This window comes from Carlito syrichta, unplaced genomic scaffold (genome assembly GCF_000164805.1).
Source record: "Carlito syrichta isolate Samal-C Ts95f unplaced genomic scaffold, Tarsius_syrichta-2.0.1 Scaffold302454, whole genome shotgun sequence".
Taxonomy (NCBI): Eukaryota; Metazoa; Chordata; class Mammalia; order Primates; family Tarsiidae; genus Carlito; species Carlito syrichta.
In genome coordinates, this window is record NW_007246550.1 from 8,537 (window position 1) to 26,048 (window position 17,512).

Below are 17,512 nucleotides of genomic sequence, written 5' to 3' on the forward strand. Positions count from 1 at the left end.
ATTCTCGGCAGGCAGCCCGGGGGATCCTTGACTTGCAGACAGGGCCCAATCTGCTGGAAGGTTGAATCCCCACTTGCTTCCCCCTCTGAGCTGTCACTTGTAATCACAGGTTTTGTGATTTGCATGACTTTTGCCGAACGCATGAAGTCTTAGGCCTTGAAACTCCCTTTACTCTAGGCAAGCTATGAGATGCCTCTGATGCCTGGCACCGGGAAGTCTGGGTTTCAAAGAAAAGACAAAGTCGGCAAAGTTAATCTTTACCTGAACTATACATTTCTCCAAAACATAGCCTCTTCTTTCCCATCATTGTGTTAGGGTTTAAGAACAAGATAAAAAATGGCTTCCCACTCTCCATCTGTCCTTTCACCAACTGCGGAGACAAATATGGCTGGGGACAAAGGTGTTTTATTCTGGTGATGTCAGCCGAGGAGAACAGGAGACTCTTTCTCAAAACTGCTTCCCTGTCCCTCTGAAGTCAGGGGTTTATATAATGGGGCAGGAATGTAGAAAACAGGAGGACTGGGCAGGGTCAGGAAGAAGAGCAGATGGATGGGGACTCCAGAGGGTCTGGCATCTCAGTCTGGATGCTGTGATCTGCTGAGTTTCTGTTCCTTGATACCATAGGCCTGAGGGTGGGTTTCCTGAGAAGGGAACTCAGAGAAGACAGATACACGTTTCAGACTTTGAGACTGGGAAGGTCTGTTTCTACGTGAGTTCCACAGGGAAGCTGGGCCGATATCACTGCTGCTCACATCTGTGACCTTGAGCAGACGCAAAGGTGATTCCGAGAGAGACCTGCGTTTCTCCCCGAGTGCAGCAGCCCCCTGGGATGTGGGAATATGGACTTGCTCAGGTAGGTGTGGATAGTCACTGCTCACACCTTTCACACTTTGTACCTCCTTCCTGGAAAGCTCCCTCCAGGCAGGACTCAGCCGTGGTGTTCCTTCCTTGAGAACCTCTCCTTGGCAATGGGACCTCTGTTTCTTGGCTGGCTTTCAAAAAGGCAGGCCGTCTCCATACGGATATTCCTCTGAGGCAGGCACTCCGCTTATCTCCATCTTATGTGGGAGGAAACTGAGGCTGGCAGGTGGAGGCTGAGATGCACGGGTATAGGGGGCCACCCACCTCCTGGGTCTCTGCAGGACTCCTGGGATGGTGTTTGAGGAAGGGCGTCTGAACGGACACCCTTAGAAACGCCAGATGCTGTGACTGGTGTTGTTGGGCTGTTTTCCTTTGGCAGTGCTGTTCTCTGTGAGGGTGTTCTTCTTTGGAGGGCTCAAAGGCAGCAGACTGCTCGTGTCACGCTGATCACCTGCCTGCCGTCCCTTTCAGTCTCTGCCAGTGCTGGGCGCTTCCTTGCACCTGGGAGTGAAAGCAAGGATCCCCAGAACTGAGCTGCAGGGAGTCACTGTCTTTTCTTTCCTCCCTGGTGGCTACAGATGAGGGCTTGGCTAACCTCTTTATTTTTATTATTTTTAAAAATTTTTAGAGACGAGGTCTCGCTTTGTTGCCTAGGCTGGTCAAGAACCAACTCTGGGCTCAAGTGATCCTCTTGCCTCAGCCTCCCAAAGTGCTGGAATTATAGACATGAGCCACCATGCCCAGCCCAACTTCTTTTTAAAAAATATTCTTTTCTGGCTGGGTGTGGTGGCTCACACCTATAATCCCAGCACTTTGGGAGGCCGAGGTGAGAGGATTGCCTGAACCCATGGGTTCAAGACCAACCTGGGCAACTTGGTGAGACCTCATCTCTACAATAAATCAAAAAGTTAGCTGGATGTGGTGGCACATGCCTGTAGTTCCAGCTACTTGGAAGGCTGAGGTGCAAGGATTGTCTGAGCTCAGCAGGTCAAGGCTGCAGTGGCTGTGAGTGTGCCACTGCACTCCAGCCTGGGCAACAGAGTGAGACTCTGACTCAAAAAAAAAAAAAAATCCTTGTGTGTGCATGTGGACTTCTGAATGCATGTGTGTCCTTCCACATGCATAACCTTAAAAAATAGCACATATGCCCATATTCTACAATTCACTTTTTCTGTCCAACTGTATAACACGAACACTTTTCCATTTTCCATGCATATTTCTAAAGGTTTTTGAAAAAAAAGTGTTCATTTTTAAAAAGTTAATACATTTAGAGGGTATAAGTGCAGATTTCTTACATGTGTGTATTGCATGGTGGTGAAGTCTGGGCTACTGTTTATTTTTATGAGCTGCATAAGTCTTCCAACACATGGCTGTATCATAGAGATGAGGAGGTCTCACTATGTTGCCCAGACTGGTCTTGAGCGCCCAGCCTCAAGCAGTCCTCTTGCCTTGGCCTCCCAGAGTGCTGGGATTTCAGGCGTGAGCCACTGTGCCTGGCTAACCATTCCCCTCTTTATGGACCTTTGGCTGTTTCTGAATTTTCACTGTTGCAGTTTTCTGTTTGTAGCCCCTTATGTGCCTCTAGCCATGGTTCTGTAAGATAGTTTCCTAGAGGTAAAATTGCTGTGCCAGAGGGTACACATGGCATGTATCGAACATTTGCATGATTTTTTTTCCTGAGTTGGAGTCTTACTCTGTCGTCCAGACTGGAGTGCTGTGGCATGCTCATGGCCACCACAGCCTCGACTTGCTGGTCTCAGGCGATCCTTCTGCCTCAGCCTCCCAGGTAGCTGGAACTACGGGCATGCGCCACCACATCTGGCTAATTTTTTAATTTGTTGTAGAGATGGGGTCTCACCAAGTTGCCCAGGCTGATCTTGAACCCATAGGCTGCGGCAGTCCTCTCACCTCGGCCTTCCAAAGTGCTGGGATTGTAGGTGTGAGCCACTGCGCCTGGCCCCATTTCCATGATTTATTTCACTGTTTTCTAGCACTGGGCATTATCTGTTTCCAGGGTTTTGTGTGGGCTTTGTTAGTCTTGCGCACGTCTTGGGTGACACATGTGCCTCACCACTGGGCCCTCGTCTCCCTACGTAAGGTAACGGTGGTGCCTTCCCTTCCAGGATTACCACGTGGTTTTGCTTCATGTGTCAGCTGGAGGCCAGAGTTTCATCTACGACCTCGATACCGTCTTGCCATTTCCCTGTCCCTTCGACACGTACGTGGCAGGTGCCTTTAGGTCTGACGAGGATATCCACCCACAGTTTAGGAGGTGAGGAGGTTCGGTGGCTTTATTCATCTTCTGTGGTGAGACCTTGACCGTCCTACAGAGGCTCTTTTTCTTGCATTTGTTTTGTAAAGATTACGTTCTGGAGTTGACATTTGAGAGTGAGGTGATCGCGACACAGGAGACTCAGAATGTCCTGAAGCTGTAAAGGCCATTCATCACCTGGAAATCAGCACTTTCACAAATGTGTGTGGCGAGATTGCAGACATTTTCCTCCAGCGTATGGGGGCGTCTCTCTTGCTCTTTTGTTTGGGGAGCTGGGGGATACTCTGTGCTGCCAGTATTGAGCCCCGCCCTTTGCCCGACACACAGTTGAGGGAATGAAGGCCGGAGGTGTGTTTCTGTGCTTTGGCCTCTCTGCTGTGGGTTTTAGGTGATCCTTTTCTGTGGCTTTTTTAATAGATAATACAGCTGCAGACATAGATGTGCATTATTAACTGTGCAGAAATGCGTGACTAGTTTTGTGCACGTCGGAGAAAACAAGTCCACGTAAAAACTTAACAGGAGTTTCCGATGTGACGCCTCCCTGATGTCAGTGTATGTTGTACCCGCAGGAAGTTTAGAGTGATCCGGGCAGACTCCTACCTGAAGCACTTTGCCTCTGACCGCTCTCACATGAAGGACGCCAGTGGGAACTGGAGAGAGCCTCCCCCACCATACCCCTGCATCGAGACCAGGGGTGAGCTGCCGTACCCTTGCAAGGGGCTTCTGATCGCCCACAGCCAGATCAGGGCTTCCCTCCCCAGGACAGGGTCAGGCCATTCTTTGAGAAGACTCCCTGAGTGGCAAGGAGGTGCTAGGGAGCACGACTTCGTGCGCTGATTAGGGTCAGCCACTGAGGCGGGGAGGTCAGGCCTGGAAGGCATGGAGGCCACGGGCAAGGAAGGGTGTCAGAGCAGAGCCACCGTCCTTGCTGACTGCAGGATGGTTGGACGTGCCTGTTGCGGACACCTGACTGTGGGAGGTCCATGTGTGTGTCATCTAACCGTGGGCCCAGCGGCACCTTGCCGTGGTAGGATTTGTGCCCGTTGCATCCTTAGGATGCTGGGTAATAAAGTCTGCACAGTGGAGGTGAACGCTAGTGGGACTTACTGCATCAGCAATCTCATGTGTCTTAGGCGTCACTCCAACTGAGAATTTCCAGAGATGGTGTCCTCGCACTACTGCTAGTGTTTGGCGTTCGCATGAGTTGAAACGTTGTCTGTGAGTGTGAGCAGCTCCCAGGACTCCCGCTTGCTGAGCTCATCCTGACATGTGCCGTGCGGTCTGGGAAGAGCGCTCCGGAAGCTGTGTGGCAGGCCAGGAAAGCAGGGCAGTCGTGTCCCCGTTCAGCAGGGAGAAAGTCAAGGTGTATTTGGCTTACCTGAAGGGAGTGAACACGAAGAGAGTCCAGACTTTGATTTCTGTGGTTTTCTGTGAAAAGCTCTCATCATTTACAAAATGTGTGTTGGGATTGCTTTGGGGTGTACTAGTCTGCCCCCTGGCCTCAGGGCAAGAATTAGGGAGGCTCCTGGGTCACGTGCCAACTGCCCAGGGGTCTGCCTCTTGGGCTCAGGCCCCCTGCCACTCAGGCCTGGTCTGGGTGCACGTACCTTCGGCAGCACCCATTTCTCTCAGCTGCGAGCACCTAAGGCGGAGCCTAGTAGGCATTTAGTTAACATGGCCTGCAGCCTTGGGTCTGCGTGGACCATCCCTTTGGTTCTGGTGACTGTTAATCGTTGGATGCCCTTTTGTGCTGGACTTTGTCAGCCTGGTTGCATGGTAGTTTAGTTTCATTTTCACCGGAGACCAGTGCAGCGGGCTCTGCTTTCCTCGTCTGAGGGACGGATGACATGCACTCTGTGCAGAGCCCCCTCTGACTCTCCCCGCAGCACCCCTCAGTCTAGGTGTGTGGGATTTTTTTTTTTGTGGTCAAACTGAGGTATATGTTGGAGGCAAGAAACCCGCAGAAGAGCTGTGGTTCCCCTGCCACTTGAGTAGCTTTTGCTACTTTGGTTTTCTAGGGTGTTTAACGAAGTTGTGTTTTCTGTGGACACTTTTTTCATGTATTTTTCTAGATTCCAAAATGAACCTGAACGATTTCATCAGTATGGATCCTGAGGTAGGATGGGGCGCTGTCTACACGCTGTCTGAATTTGCACATCGGTTTGGCAGCAGAAATGACTGAACTTGTCATGAGGACATGGACAGCAGAGACGGTCCAGGATGTGAGCAGCTGTCCCTTCCTTTAGGACAGCGGACGTTATTGTACAGTTGGCTCGGGTTGTGTTTTTCTCTTTTTACTCAGTTGAGTGAAACAGTGAGTGAATGCAGATGTAAATAAACTCCATGAAAATGTTCGTTTTGGTATGTCAGGCTGAGACTTGAGGCCGGGCATGGCTGCTGAGCTGCTCCTGTGGCTCATCTGTTAAGATGCCCGACGGTGCCACTGTTTTTGTCCCAACAGCCACCTCCTCAGGTCTGGCTGCCTGTTTGTGTCTGTCAGCGGCACCGTTTGATCCCTGAGGGCTATAGCATGGCCCATGGCTCTGTGAGTCTCTGCTGCCCGTAAGGTGCGACCCACTGCTCAGTGGCTCTTTCTTTCCCAGAAAGCACGGCCCATGGCTCTGTGGCTCTCCCCTGCCCGTAACATAAAGCATGGTCCACTGCTGTGAATCTCTCATGCCCTTAAGAGGGACCCATAAATGTTTTCTTTTTTCTTCTTTTTTTGAGTCAGAGTCTCACTCTGTCGTCCAGGCTGGAGTGCAGTGGCACGTTCACGGCTTCTGCAGCCTCAACCTGCTGGGCTCAGGGGGTTCTTCCGCCTCAGCTTTCCAGGAGCTGGAACCACAGGCATGCACCACCATGCCCGGCTAATTTTTTGATTTACTGTAGAGACAAGGTCTCGCCAAGTTGCCCAGGTTGGTCTCAAACCTGTGGGCTCAGGGAGTCCTCTCCCCTTCGGCCTCCCACAGTGCTGGGATTACAGGCATGAGCCACCGCGCCCAGCTCCATCAATGTTTTCTAGTGGCTATGCTATTGTCTGAATAGGGATAGTATTGTGAGCTGAACCCATAAGAATATTAATTTTTCTGGACTATGATATTGTTAAAAAGATTGCAGCCCTCTCAGACTTGAGTGTTATTTGGCTTATTTATATATGGTTTTAAATAAAATTGATTTTAAATTATTTTTGTTTTGAAGATTGGTGTCACCTTTGATGATGTGAAATACTTGAGAATGTTTCGATCATAGATGAGACCATGGCTTTGGAATCACATGTGCCTTTTTGAAGCTGTCTCAGTCGTTTGGCTTTAATCATATAATTCCAAATAAAAGACCCTTGGCATTAAACTGGGGTGGAGTACTGGCTGTCATTCCTACTTTCATGATTCTTCTGTAAAAATGAGCAACTTCTGACAGCAAGAATGCCTGAGCCTTTGTTCTTACAGGCATCTCTGCTTGTTAAGAAGCTGCCACTGGTACGAAGCCTCTTGCTTGGCTGCAGGGCACAGCTTTGACCTTGACTCGGGATCAGTTAGTCTCGGGAAGTGCCGCTGATCCTGCTGATTCAGCCGAGGAGGGAGATGCTGGAAGGAAGTGAATGAATTTTTGGTAAGAAGAACACACAGCCTCTTGAGTTACGGTATGATATGGAACTAAATATGGACCCCACACGTAGATGCCTTGGTTGAGTTTCAGATGGTCATTTACAAACTTCTTGGCTAAAATGAAGATGATAACCATCGGCAGGATACACAACAGACATACTTAGTCCTGAGCAAAAAGTTGTAGAGGGACCAGAAGATTATAATCTGATTTGCAAATGGCATTTTGGGGGTTTTTCTGGTCAATTTTATGAGCATGTTTCCACTCTGATGTTTAGAAGTATGTCTAGTGCAGAGAAATCAGACAGTGTCTGTGTGGGAGTTTGAACTCTGCAGCCACTTGGCCTTGACTTTGAAAACACACATGTCGGCTGGGCTCGGTGGCTCAGCCTATAATCCCAGTACTTTGGGAGGCTGAGGCAAGTGAATTTCCTGAGCTCACGAGCTCAAGACCTGCCCGGGCAACTTGGTGAGACCTTGTGTCTACAATAAATGAAAAATTAGCCAGGCCTGGTAGTGGGTGCCTGTAGTTCGGCCACTTGGAAGGCTGAGGCAGAAGGATCGCTGGAGCCCAGCAGGTGGAGCTGGGGTGGCCATGAGTGTGCCACTGCACTCCAGCCTGGGCGACAGAGTGAGACTCCAACTCAAAAAAAAGAAAACACATGTCTCCTCAGTGTAAGGAGGAGCAAGGGACTTTGATCCTCAGCCTGTGAAATAGCCGCTGGTCCTGATCATGACTTGTTAGTAGCAATAACGGACACCTGCTGTTTTCCTACCCCACTCTCTTAAATGCTCTCCGGGAACTCTTCTTTGCATGTACCTTGTAGTCCTGGGAGGCCCTAGGTGTAGGGATGTGCCTGCACTGGGCTGGGCTTGAATCCCACTGCTAGGTGAGTCCAGAAGGACTGCCCAGCGTTCTGTGCTAGATTGATGCTGAGAGAAAGTCTCCATCCACTGGGATTGCCAAGCTGAGGATGGGGGCACTGGGTGGCTCGTGGGCACCTAGATTATTGAGCCAGGGACAGGAGACTGGGGCTGAAGGTGGGCACCTCGATGACTAAGCCAGGGATTGGGGAAGGGGCTATGGGTGGGCACCTTGGCTTCTAAACCAGGGATGCGGATGGGGCTTTGGGTAGGCACGTTGGCTACTAAGCAGGGATAGGGGACGAGGCTCCTGGCGGGCACCTTGCCCTCTAAGCCAGGGATGGGTGAGGGGGTCGCTGGTGGGCACCTTGCCTTCCGCAGCAGGTCCCTGACCCAGTATGTGGCCACACGGAGCTGTCAGGGTGAGAGCTCTGGGCGCTTGGGAGCCCCTGGATCTATGTGTGCTTGAAGCAGCCTCGACTTCCAAACCTCCTTTTATCTTTAACCTGGTGTGTCATTTTAAGTGAAAGTAGGTTTCCTTACAAGATTTTTCTTCTAAGTTGTTTCAACTTTACCTGTATCTCTCTGTGCTTAATCAATCTTGCCTCCTTTTCTTGGGTTTCTTTCTTGGAGAGTGGAGGAAAGAGAGCGGGAGCTTAATTTTTCTTGGAGGTTAGATTTCTTTCTCTTTATACTCATTATGTGTGCGAGACTTTCTGTTTGGAAAGTGAATATTCCAGCTAAAGCAGGGGACTTATATAGAATTGTAAGTTGACTGACAGAAAAGAAACAAGGCATGTCTAGAATCTGGTGCGCAAAGAGGCTGGGAAGCAAATGTACAAATATTAAATGGCTCCTGCAGCAGCAAAACTGGCCATGCTGGATTGCAGATGTTTTGGGAGCTCTTAAGAAAATGATGTCTTTCTTTTAGTTTTATCTATCTATCTATCTATCTATTTATTTTTGTGTGTGTGTTGGAGTCTCACTCTGTCACCCAGACGAGTGCAGTGGCCGCTCCCGGCCACCACAACCTCAACCTGCTGGGCTCCAGCGATCCTTCTGCCTCAGCCGTCCAAATAGCCGGAATTATAGGCATGTGCTACCACGCCCAGCTAATTTTTGATTTATTATAGAGATGAGGTCTCGTCAATTTGCCCAGGCGGGTCTTGAACCCGCGGGCTCAGGCGGTCCACTCACCTCAGCCTCCCAAAGCGCAGGGTTACAGGCTGAGCCACCGAGCCCGGCTTGATGTCTTTCTTTAGAGGTGGGATTGGGTAGCAAAATAACAGTAAAGGCAGACTTTTTAATGTTCTGTGGTTTTTTTTCTTTTGAGTTGGAGTCTCTCTGTCACCCAGGCTGGAGTGCAGTGGCACACTCACAGACTTAGGCGACCTTCTGCCTCTGCCTTCCAAGTAGCTGGAACCACAGGCATGTACCACCACACCCAGTTTATTTTTTGATTTATTGTAGAGATGAAGTCTTGCCAAGTTGCCCAGACTGGTCTCAAACCCATGGGCTCAGACAATTCTCTCACCTCAGCCTCCCAAAGTGCTGGGATTATAGGCATGAGCCACTGTGCCCGGCCAGTATTGTGTGTTTTTTCTCAGAAATGCACAAATTCAAAACCCATAAGAGTGAATGGTGAAAAGTAAGCTTCCCTCCCATCTTATCCTCTAATTTTAATTTCCCTACCCAGAAACAAGCTCTTTTTTAGTTTATTTTATATAACCCTCTTCCAGGAATTTTATCTGCCCATGTATGTTTTAAATTCTATTCCCTCCCACCTACCACCATAGTAATATTCTAAACCTATTCTGCATTTTACTTTTTTTTTTTTTGAGTTGGGAGTCTGTGTCATGCAAGCTGGAGTGCGGTGGCATGCTCACGGCCACTGTAGCCTCGGCCTACTGGGCTCAGGCAACCCTTCCACGTCAGCCTTCCAAACTGGAACTACAGGTACACACCACCATGTCCAGCCAATTTTTTGATTTATTGTAGAGATGAGGTCTTGTCAAGTTGCCTAGGCTGTTGTTGAACCCATGGGCTCAGGCAGTCCTCTCACCTCAGCCTCCTAAAGTGCTGGGATTGTAGGCGTGAGCCACCATGCCCTGCCTGCATTTTACTTTTTAAAGTTAATAAATTTGACTGAGCATGGTGGCTCACGCCTGTAATTCCAACACCTTGGGAGGCTGAGGTGGGAAGATCACTTGAGCCCAGGAGTTTGAGGCTGTAGTGAGCCAAGATGATACCACTGCACTCAAGCCTGACAGAGCCAGGCCCTGTTTCAAATCATCAAGATTTGGGATTACTATACACATGTTAGGTTTGCACTCCCTAGTGATTGAAAACCTGGGACATGCCAGACATATGCCATTCAGGGAAGAGGATGTCTTGACTAGACTTTGGAGAACAGAATCGGGTCAGTGGTCAGGGCTACAGGGCAGGTTCCACCCGTCCATCTACCTGCCCCTCTGCCTACTGTCTCGTACAGGCCAACCATTTGCAGAGTCCGACCCTGGTGCACAAGACAGAACCCCTGACCACCAGGAGAGAGAAGCAGGGTGCTCAGTTCCCAGGACAAGGCTGTGACTCCTCCCATCTGCAAGCAAAGTAGGGAAGCGGCCTTGGTGGAGCCCTTGCTGTAGGGTTCCTCCAGCAAAGACCTGGCACTCGGAGCAGGTGCATAAGCCAAGATGTGAGCAGGTGCATAAGCCAAGGACTTGGCTGTCATCTGTATGAGCTTTGAAGGCAGAAGTGGCGGTTCCAGAACAGACAGTACAGAGAAAGAAAACTTGGGAACTACAAGAGGATCTGTGGGCCAAAAAGAGAATCCAGCTTGAACCAGAATGACCTCCACGGCGTCCCTGATTGGCGATATCACCAGCTCCTTGATGAGTTGTGTTAGCGTGCTGTCTCTCCTCCAGCTGGCCTGTGGGGACGGGGTATACATGTGGGGTGCATAGACCTCTTTCCCGAGGCCAGTGACCGTCCCTCTGAGCAAGTCCTTTGTCACGCTCAAGAAACACTGGATCAGGGAAACGCCCTAGTTACGACTCGGGAATGATCTGGGCTGAGTGCTGTGTTGATGCCAGCCCAGTCTCTGATGCTGAGCGGGCAAAGGGTGCCAAGACTCTCACCCTGGAGTGTGTTTTGTGCAACCACGACAAACGTCATCTGCATGCGTGAGTAGCTTGTGAGACGCTTGATGTCCTTTGAGGCGCTGTTAATTGTGAAGTCCCTGAAATGGTATGGAACTGGGCACGGCCAGTTATGTGGGTGGGGCGTGGTCACGAGTGTCAGTGATGCCACCAAAGCCACTTCTCTGGTGAAGAAATGATAGGACTCCGTGTGATTGGGCCCCGGTCCCCCGTCTCCTGCCCTTTGCCCCTCCCCCTTGTTTAAACTATTGCTTGTGCCTTTTCTCAGGGGACTTGGAAGATTCCCCCTACTCTAGGAACGTTTTGTCCACTTCTCGGGGCACCATGGGAGGAGAGGTGGGAGGGGCAGGATCCCTGCATCTCTATGTGGTTGGAAGCAGAGTAGGTGTAGCCTGCTGTGGTGTAGTAGGGGTTCCCAAGCCTGAGTCCTGACACACATCGTGTGTGCAGATGTGTGTGTTTTCCTGGAAGAAGGACCCGGAACTTGTGTCATCTTGTGACTTTCAGAGTCTCTGTTGGCTGGGTGCGGTGGCTTAGCCTGTCATGCCAGCACTTTGGGAGGCCAAGGCGAGTGGATCGCCTGAGCCCTGCGATCAGAGATGGGCACTTGGGTGCTTGTAGGACAGGAGGCCGTCAAGCTCCCCTGGGGCCTGGGGGAAATGTCCTTCAAGGCTGCCCACTCCAGTCACCCGCCTTGTGTGTGGACGCTGCAAAGAACACACATCCGTGAATTGCACACTTTGAGAGTCTGAGGTTCAGACACCTCCCGAGAGACACTGCTTTAGAAAAACACCAGCTGGCTTCAGCCACAGGGGACAGAGACCACTGTCGCTATGTGACTTCAAAAGGGATTGAACTCAAGGTCACAGAGATGGACACAGCCATCTGGGGAGATGCCCGGGGGTGTCGTGGCTAGAGGGGTTCACTTGATCCGCCCTGGGCGCCCGGCCTGTGGACCCTGGCTGCCTGTCACCGTCCACAGCAGCTGCTGCGTCCCACGGGGTGGAAGCCCAGCGTCACTAGGTGGTGCCTCCCGGGGGCTGCGTCAGCCTCCAAGGGACCACTCGCCCACCCCCCCGGCCGATTGGCTGTGGGGTCCCATGGGAGGCCCAAGAATCCTGGGACCATCATCTGGCTTCTCTTGCTATACGTGGCTTCGATCAGAAGTGATGTGGGTGTCAGATCATGGCGGGGGATGGGCATTCGGCAGTTGGTGAGTCCCAGCAGAAGTGTGGGGACCTGGAAGAGGCGCTCCATCTACAGACATGTGTCTCCGTGGTGGGAGGGAGACCGGGTGGCCGAGACCCACAGCTCGGCCGTGGTCTCCGCTACCACTTCAGCAGAGCAGTGGCTGGACCAGCCGTGGGAGGGAAGTCCATTGGCCAGGCTACCACACCCCTCCTCCCTGCCATCGTGGCCACGTGGTGCACGGGCCCATTGCGTCAGCCCCAGGGCTCGGGGAGAGAGGCTGAACACTGAGGCTGGCACTGAGGCTGGTCTCGTCCCCGGTCCTCAGGGCTGTCTCTGCAGAGAGGGCTGTGTGAGAACCACATGCATCTCCAAGATCCTCGGACATCAGGGCCTGAAGTCAGCCTCCCCGTAGCCAGACCCGTCCCACCTGCAAGTTCACTGCAGGCACTCGGGCCGTGTGTCATGTTAGGTAGAGTGCCGGTTTTACATGTCCAGGGACTGTTTTTATTAAGTGGTTAGACTTAGCGCCTTTCCAGGGTGGAGGCCAGCATGGCTGATGCCAGAAGGCGGCGAGAGAAGCCCGGAGCGGTCCGCCTGCTCACGCCTCCTCCCGAGATGCACTGGTGCTCTTGGCCGAGGCATCGGGCTGGAGAGAATGAGGAGGGTCTTGGACTTCCTCGCATCTGCACATTCTTTTTTTTTTTGAGTTGGAGTCTCACTCGGTCGCCCAGACTGGAGTGCAGTGGCCGCTCCTAGCCACCGCAGCCTCGCCCTGCCGGGATCCGGCGATCCTTCCGCCTCAGCCTTCCGAGTAGCCGGAATTACAGGCACGCGCTACCACGCCCGGCTGATTTTTTTGATTTATCGTAGAGGTGAGGTCTCGCTGCCCAGGTGGGTCTCGAACCCGCGGGCTCAGGCAATCCACTCACCTCAGCCTCCCAAAGGCGCGGGATTACAGGCTGAGCCACTGAGCCCAGCACATCTGCACATTTTAAGAACATCTTTTGAACACTGATTCCTTGTTGCAAGTTGGACTCAAGTGCTGGCCTTCCTCAAGGCACAGGACGTTTAGTTACATGCATGTCCTACCCAAAGCCCACCGGGGGTGACATTCCATTCCAGAGGTACCCATAATCTGATGGTGGTGTGTTTCTGGATAAACGCTTTGTTAATACTCACCGTGCTTGTTCCTGATGCCTTTGAATATTGACAGAATGTATATATTTCAGGGATTCTGTTTCAAAACTTGGAATCCAAGATGCACTTCTTACCTAAGGTCGCAGGCATTTTTAAGTAAACAAAACCACAAGAGTTGCTGAACTTGGTTCCAAAGTTACCTCATTCCAGGAAGTAGTTATTTTTGTCACTTCTGGGCAGTATTAATCCTGACAGGAATTAAACCAGAATAGTGTACACTTGGGCTTGTCACCAGGTATTGAAGGAAGAGCCAGGGGTCGTTTCACGTGACTACCTCAGGGAAAAAAATTTAATGATTTTTTAAAAATGTCTTTTACAAATGATCCTTTGTCTTCCTGTCCTCTTAGGAGATGACTTTGTCACTTACGTCATCCCTTTGATGACTGCCACTTGTTTAACTTCGAGGCATTTATTAAAAAACAAATGCATCAGTTTGGCCCAACCTTTATGGGGGACAGTCCAGATCCTTTTCTGTAGAAATGACCTGTGGCCATGACCTTAGCTTAGTCATTCCGCCTCTACGAATGCATTTTGCAGATATGCCTCATACGAGGAAGGACAGCTGAGCCAGGGATTCACTGCGACCTGGGCATACCCACCGGGGATGGGAAACCCGCTGAGGCCCATCCCCTGGGGCTGATGAAGTGATGGCACAGCCACGCCCGGAAGCCTATGGGGGAGTTGCACTTCTTGATCGAATTACGGTTTTTCAAGTCTTTAAATCTTCAACTTTTAGCCGGGCATGGTGGCTTACGCCTGTCATCCCAACACTTTGGGAGGCGAAGGTGAGAGGACTGCCTGAGCCCAGGGGATCGAGACCAGCCCAGGCAACTGGACAAGACCTTGTCTCTGCAATAAATAAAAAAATTAGCTGGGCTTGGTGGTGTGTGCCTGTAGTTCCAGCTACTTGGAAGGCTGAGGTGGAAGGGTCACATGAGCCCAGCAGGTCGAGGCTGTGGTAGCCATGAGCATGCCACTGCACTCCAGCCTGGCGACAGAGTGAGGCTCCAACTAAAAAAAATAAAAGAAAACAAAAAATTAAGCTTAAAGGTGAACAATGTATATGACAAGATAAGAAAAATGTGTATTTGCTTATATTTGTACAGAGTATCTGAAAGAACATTCAATATCCAGAAGAAACTGGGACTATGAGTTGCTTTGGAGAAGAGAGCTGGGTGGCTGGGGTCAGGGGAGGGAGGGAAAGGTCATTGGATGGACTTTTGTGTTTTGGATTTTTATTTGAGTTGTAGTCTCACACTGTCACCCAGGCTGGAGTGCAGTGGCACACTCACAGCCACCTCAGCCTCGACTGCTGGGCTCAGGTGATCTTTCTGCCTCAGCCTTCCAAGTAGCTGGAACTATAGATGCGCGCTACCATACCTGGTTAATTTTTTGATTTACTGTAGAGAAGAGGTCTCCCTATGTTACTCAGGCTGGTCTTGAACCCCTGGGCTCAGGCAATCCTCTCACTTCCACCTCCCAAAATGCTGGGATGACAGGCATGAGCCACTGTGCCTGGCCTGTTTTTGTGTTTTTAAGACTTGTAAGTGGCTGGGCTCAGTGGCTTAGCCTGTCATCCCAGCACTTTGGGAGGCCGAGGTGAGTGGATTGCCTGAGCCTGTGGGTTTGAGACCAGCCTGAGCAACTTGGTGAGTCCTCGTCTCTACAGTAAATAAAAAAAAATTAGCCGGGCGTGGTGGTGCATACCTGTAGTTCCGGCTACTTGGAAGGCAGAGGCGGAAGGATTGCCTGAGCCCAGCAGGGTGACGCTGGGGTGGCCCTGAGTGTGCCACGGCACACCCTGGGGGACAGAGTGAGACTCCAGTCAAAAAAAAAAGAAAGAATTGTGAGTTCTATGACTATATTACTTATAAGAGTAGAATTAAAATAAAACTCCAATTAACCACACACTCCTTCATTCCACATTTATCTACACAAGTTGTTGCAAACACAACTTTCACCAGGGGGAGCTTCAGATGCTGTCTGTGGTTGAGGTCTCATTGATCAAGAAAGAGCAGGAGAAACCAAGATGAATGGTTTTCTCTTATACTGCTTTTCTCCTGTTTGTTCAACAATCCTCACCTCTCGGTTTGGCTGCCCTTGAAGCCAAGCAAGTGTCTGTTGTGTACTAAGCGGTGTGTCTCTGTGCTGTATGGCGCTGAGCTGTGTTCTGGGTACAGGAATGCTGGGGAAGCCCATGACCTCATGCAGAGAACCTTCTGGCAGTTATGCGGGATGGGAAAGACAGCTGGTTTCTCCCACTCACACGCGACACTTGACATCAGGCTTTGCTTCCGACAGATCTATATGTGATTTCCCCACACGTCAGCCGCCTCTTGGGCACCACCACTGCCTGTCCTAGAGTTCATCTCAGTTCTGACCGGCTACCTGGAGTTCGAGCTAGATGCCAAGGTTAAGGCTCAGTCCACAAGACTGCCCTCTGAGACGCCAGCCACAAGCAGAGGGCAGCCACTAGCCGGCCTGCTGGGTTCGATGACCCCTCCTCAGATTCGAGCAACTTGCTGGGACGGAAACAGGGATCAGGGAGACAACACTGACTGGGCTACTGCAAGGAGCACGCAGGGCCAGCTTGGAAGGGTCCCAAGTGCAGGAGCTTCCGTCCCCACAGAATTGGGGCGCACCCTCAGCCCGCAGGTGGACGTGTTCTCCAGCCGGAAGTGCTTCAGTTCCGCAGTTCAGGATTGGGTGTGGCTGATGACTAGCTCAGCCTCCAGCCCCTCCCTTCCCAGAGAATGGGACAGGGGCCAAAAGCCTGAGGTCTAATCAGGCCTGCGTCTTTCTGGTGACCAGCCCTGGCCAGGAGCCCACCACGAGTTGCCTCGTTAGAACAAAAGACACTCCTGTCCCCCAGGAAATCCCAGGGACGTGGGAGCTCTGTGACACATGCTCCCATCACTCGGGAGGTTACAGAGGTTTTGGGAGCTCTGTGTCAAGTCCTCAGGGTGGAGTCCAGATCGTCAGAACCAAAGTTTTCTCCAGCAACAGGGACACTGCAAGGGTTTGGGGAGCTCTGTACTAGGAACCCGGGGTAAAGACTGATGTTTACAGTTCTTATTATTTCACAGCAGGTATCTCATGATTTCTTTGAAAGGAAAATATTAAACTAGCATCTTGAGAGAATCCCTACTGGCAGCAAATACTTGTTGGGTTCTCATTTTGTGCCAGGTGCTGCCCAGCGCTCCTTATTGTGCATGACGTCATTAGGGATGATGATTATCCCCATTTTCCAGATGAGAAAGCGGGCAGGGGCACGGTTGGTCCACAGAGGAGAACGCTCTGAGCTGGGTCGGACTCCGGCATCTCTCCCCGCTGTGAGGAAGCCCAGAGGCAGGACAGAGCGTTCTTTTCCTGCTGGCCTGGAGTCTGAGGAGGGGGTGGGCTGCCAACCAAGAACCAAGGGAAGAGGGGGGAATGGCCTGTCTTTGATATGTGTCAGTCTTTTCTCTCTCTTTTTTAAGATCAGAAAAATATAGTTTATTTGGAGAGAGTCGATTCGCCTCTCCCAGGTTGGGGAGGGGCCAGAGCTACGGAAAAGCATGGCCTAGTGTCTTTCCTGCTAGGAGGCCTGAACCTCAAGCCATGAGGTGAGACAGGGCTCCATCTTGCCGCGTTGCAGGGATCAGGGGAAGCTCTTAAGAGGGAGGTGCGAGAGGACCGCCCCAGGCAGGGCATGCTCCGGGGAGCCTGGGCGGGCTGGGGCTGGTGGGGGAGGGAGACCTGCTGGCAGAGACCCCACGTGAGAGGAAGGTGGGCATGGGGAAGGGTGCGTCGGAGGCTTGGTCTTGAGGACCAGTGGAGTTGGCACCGGACGGAGGTTCACAGGAGCAAGCGGGGAATGACCGCTCCACCGTCCAGGGGGTGCTCGGCAACCCACCGCCAACTCCACGCCAGGGCATCGCACACAGCTGCCGCGGCCCCCTGGGGCTTCTGGAGTCTTTCTCATGGATTCCCCAAGACAGTCCTTCCAGGCAGTGTCGCGGATGCTGTCACACTCCTCCGTGCGCCCTCCCTGCTCTTTCTTCCTGAAGTGACCTAGCGTGCGGGGCCCTGGCTCAGGCGGGTGGAGAGCCACCTTCAGCCCTGCGGGGGCGGGGGGGCAGGTGATGTGTGGGTTTGCTTCTTGCTTCTCGGAGGGCAGAACTCTGAGCTGGCTGCAGCCTGTCTCCTAGGGTCCCCAGCAGGGACGTCCCGGCCGCCACACAGCATTCCTGCTTGACGTCTGTTGTAGCCTTGTGCCCTGACGCACGTCTCCACTCCCTCCGGTGCTTCCTAGAGTCACCTCTTAGAGAAACAGCTTGTACCCAGTTCAGCCCCTTTCTCCAGCTCTGCTTTGGGAGACCAGCCCA

General features: G+C 51.7%; 1 protein-coding gene across 2 annotated transcripts; it reads left to right on the forward strand.

The window, feature by feature from the left end:
- The first annotated feature begins 672 nt into the window (after positions 1 to 672).
- On the forward strand, positions 673 to 6,485 carry WDYHV1 (WDYHV motif containing 1). 2 transcript variants are annotated; one of them, XM_008056745.2, is made up of 5 exons: positions 673 to 853; positions 2,985 to 3,133; positions 3,703 to 3,827; positions 5,206 to 5,355; positions 6,332 to 6,485. In XM_008056745.2, the coding sequence occupies exons 1-4, from the start codon at positions 830 to 832 to the stop codon at positions 5,313 to 5,315; spliced, it is 408 nt and encodes a 135-aa protein (XP_008054936.1). In that variant the 5' UTR covers positions 673 to 829; the 3' UTR covers positions 5,316 to 5,355; positions 6,332 to 6,485. The 2 variants fall into 2 exon arrangements, with proteins under 2 accessions (XP_008054936.1, XP_008054937.1); XM_008056746.2 differs by having other exon boundaries at positions 5,206 to 5,249.
- Positions 6,486 to 17,512: the final 11,027 nt, after the last annotated feature.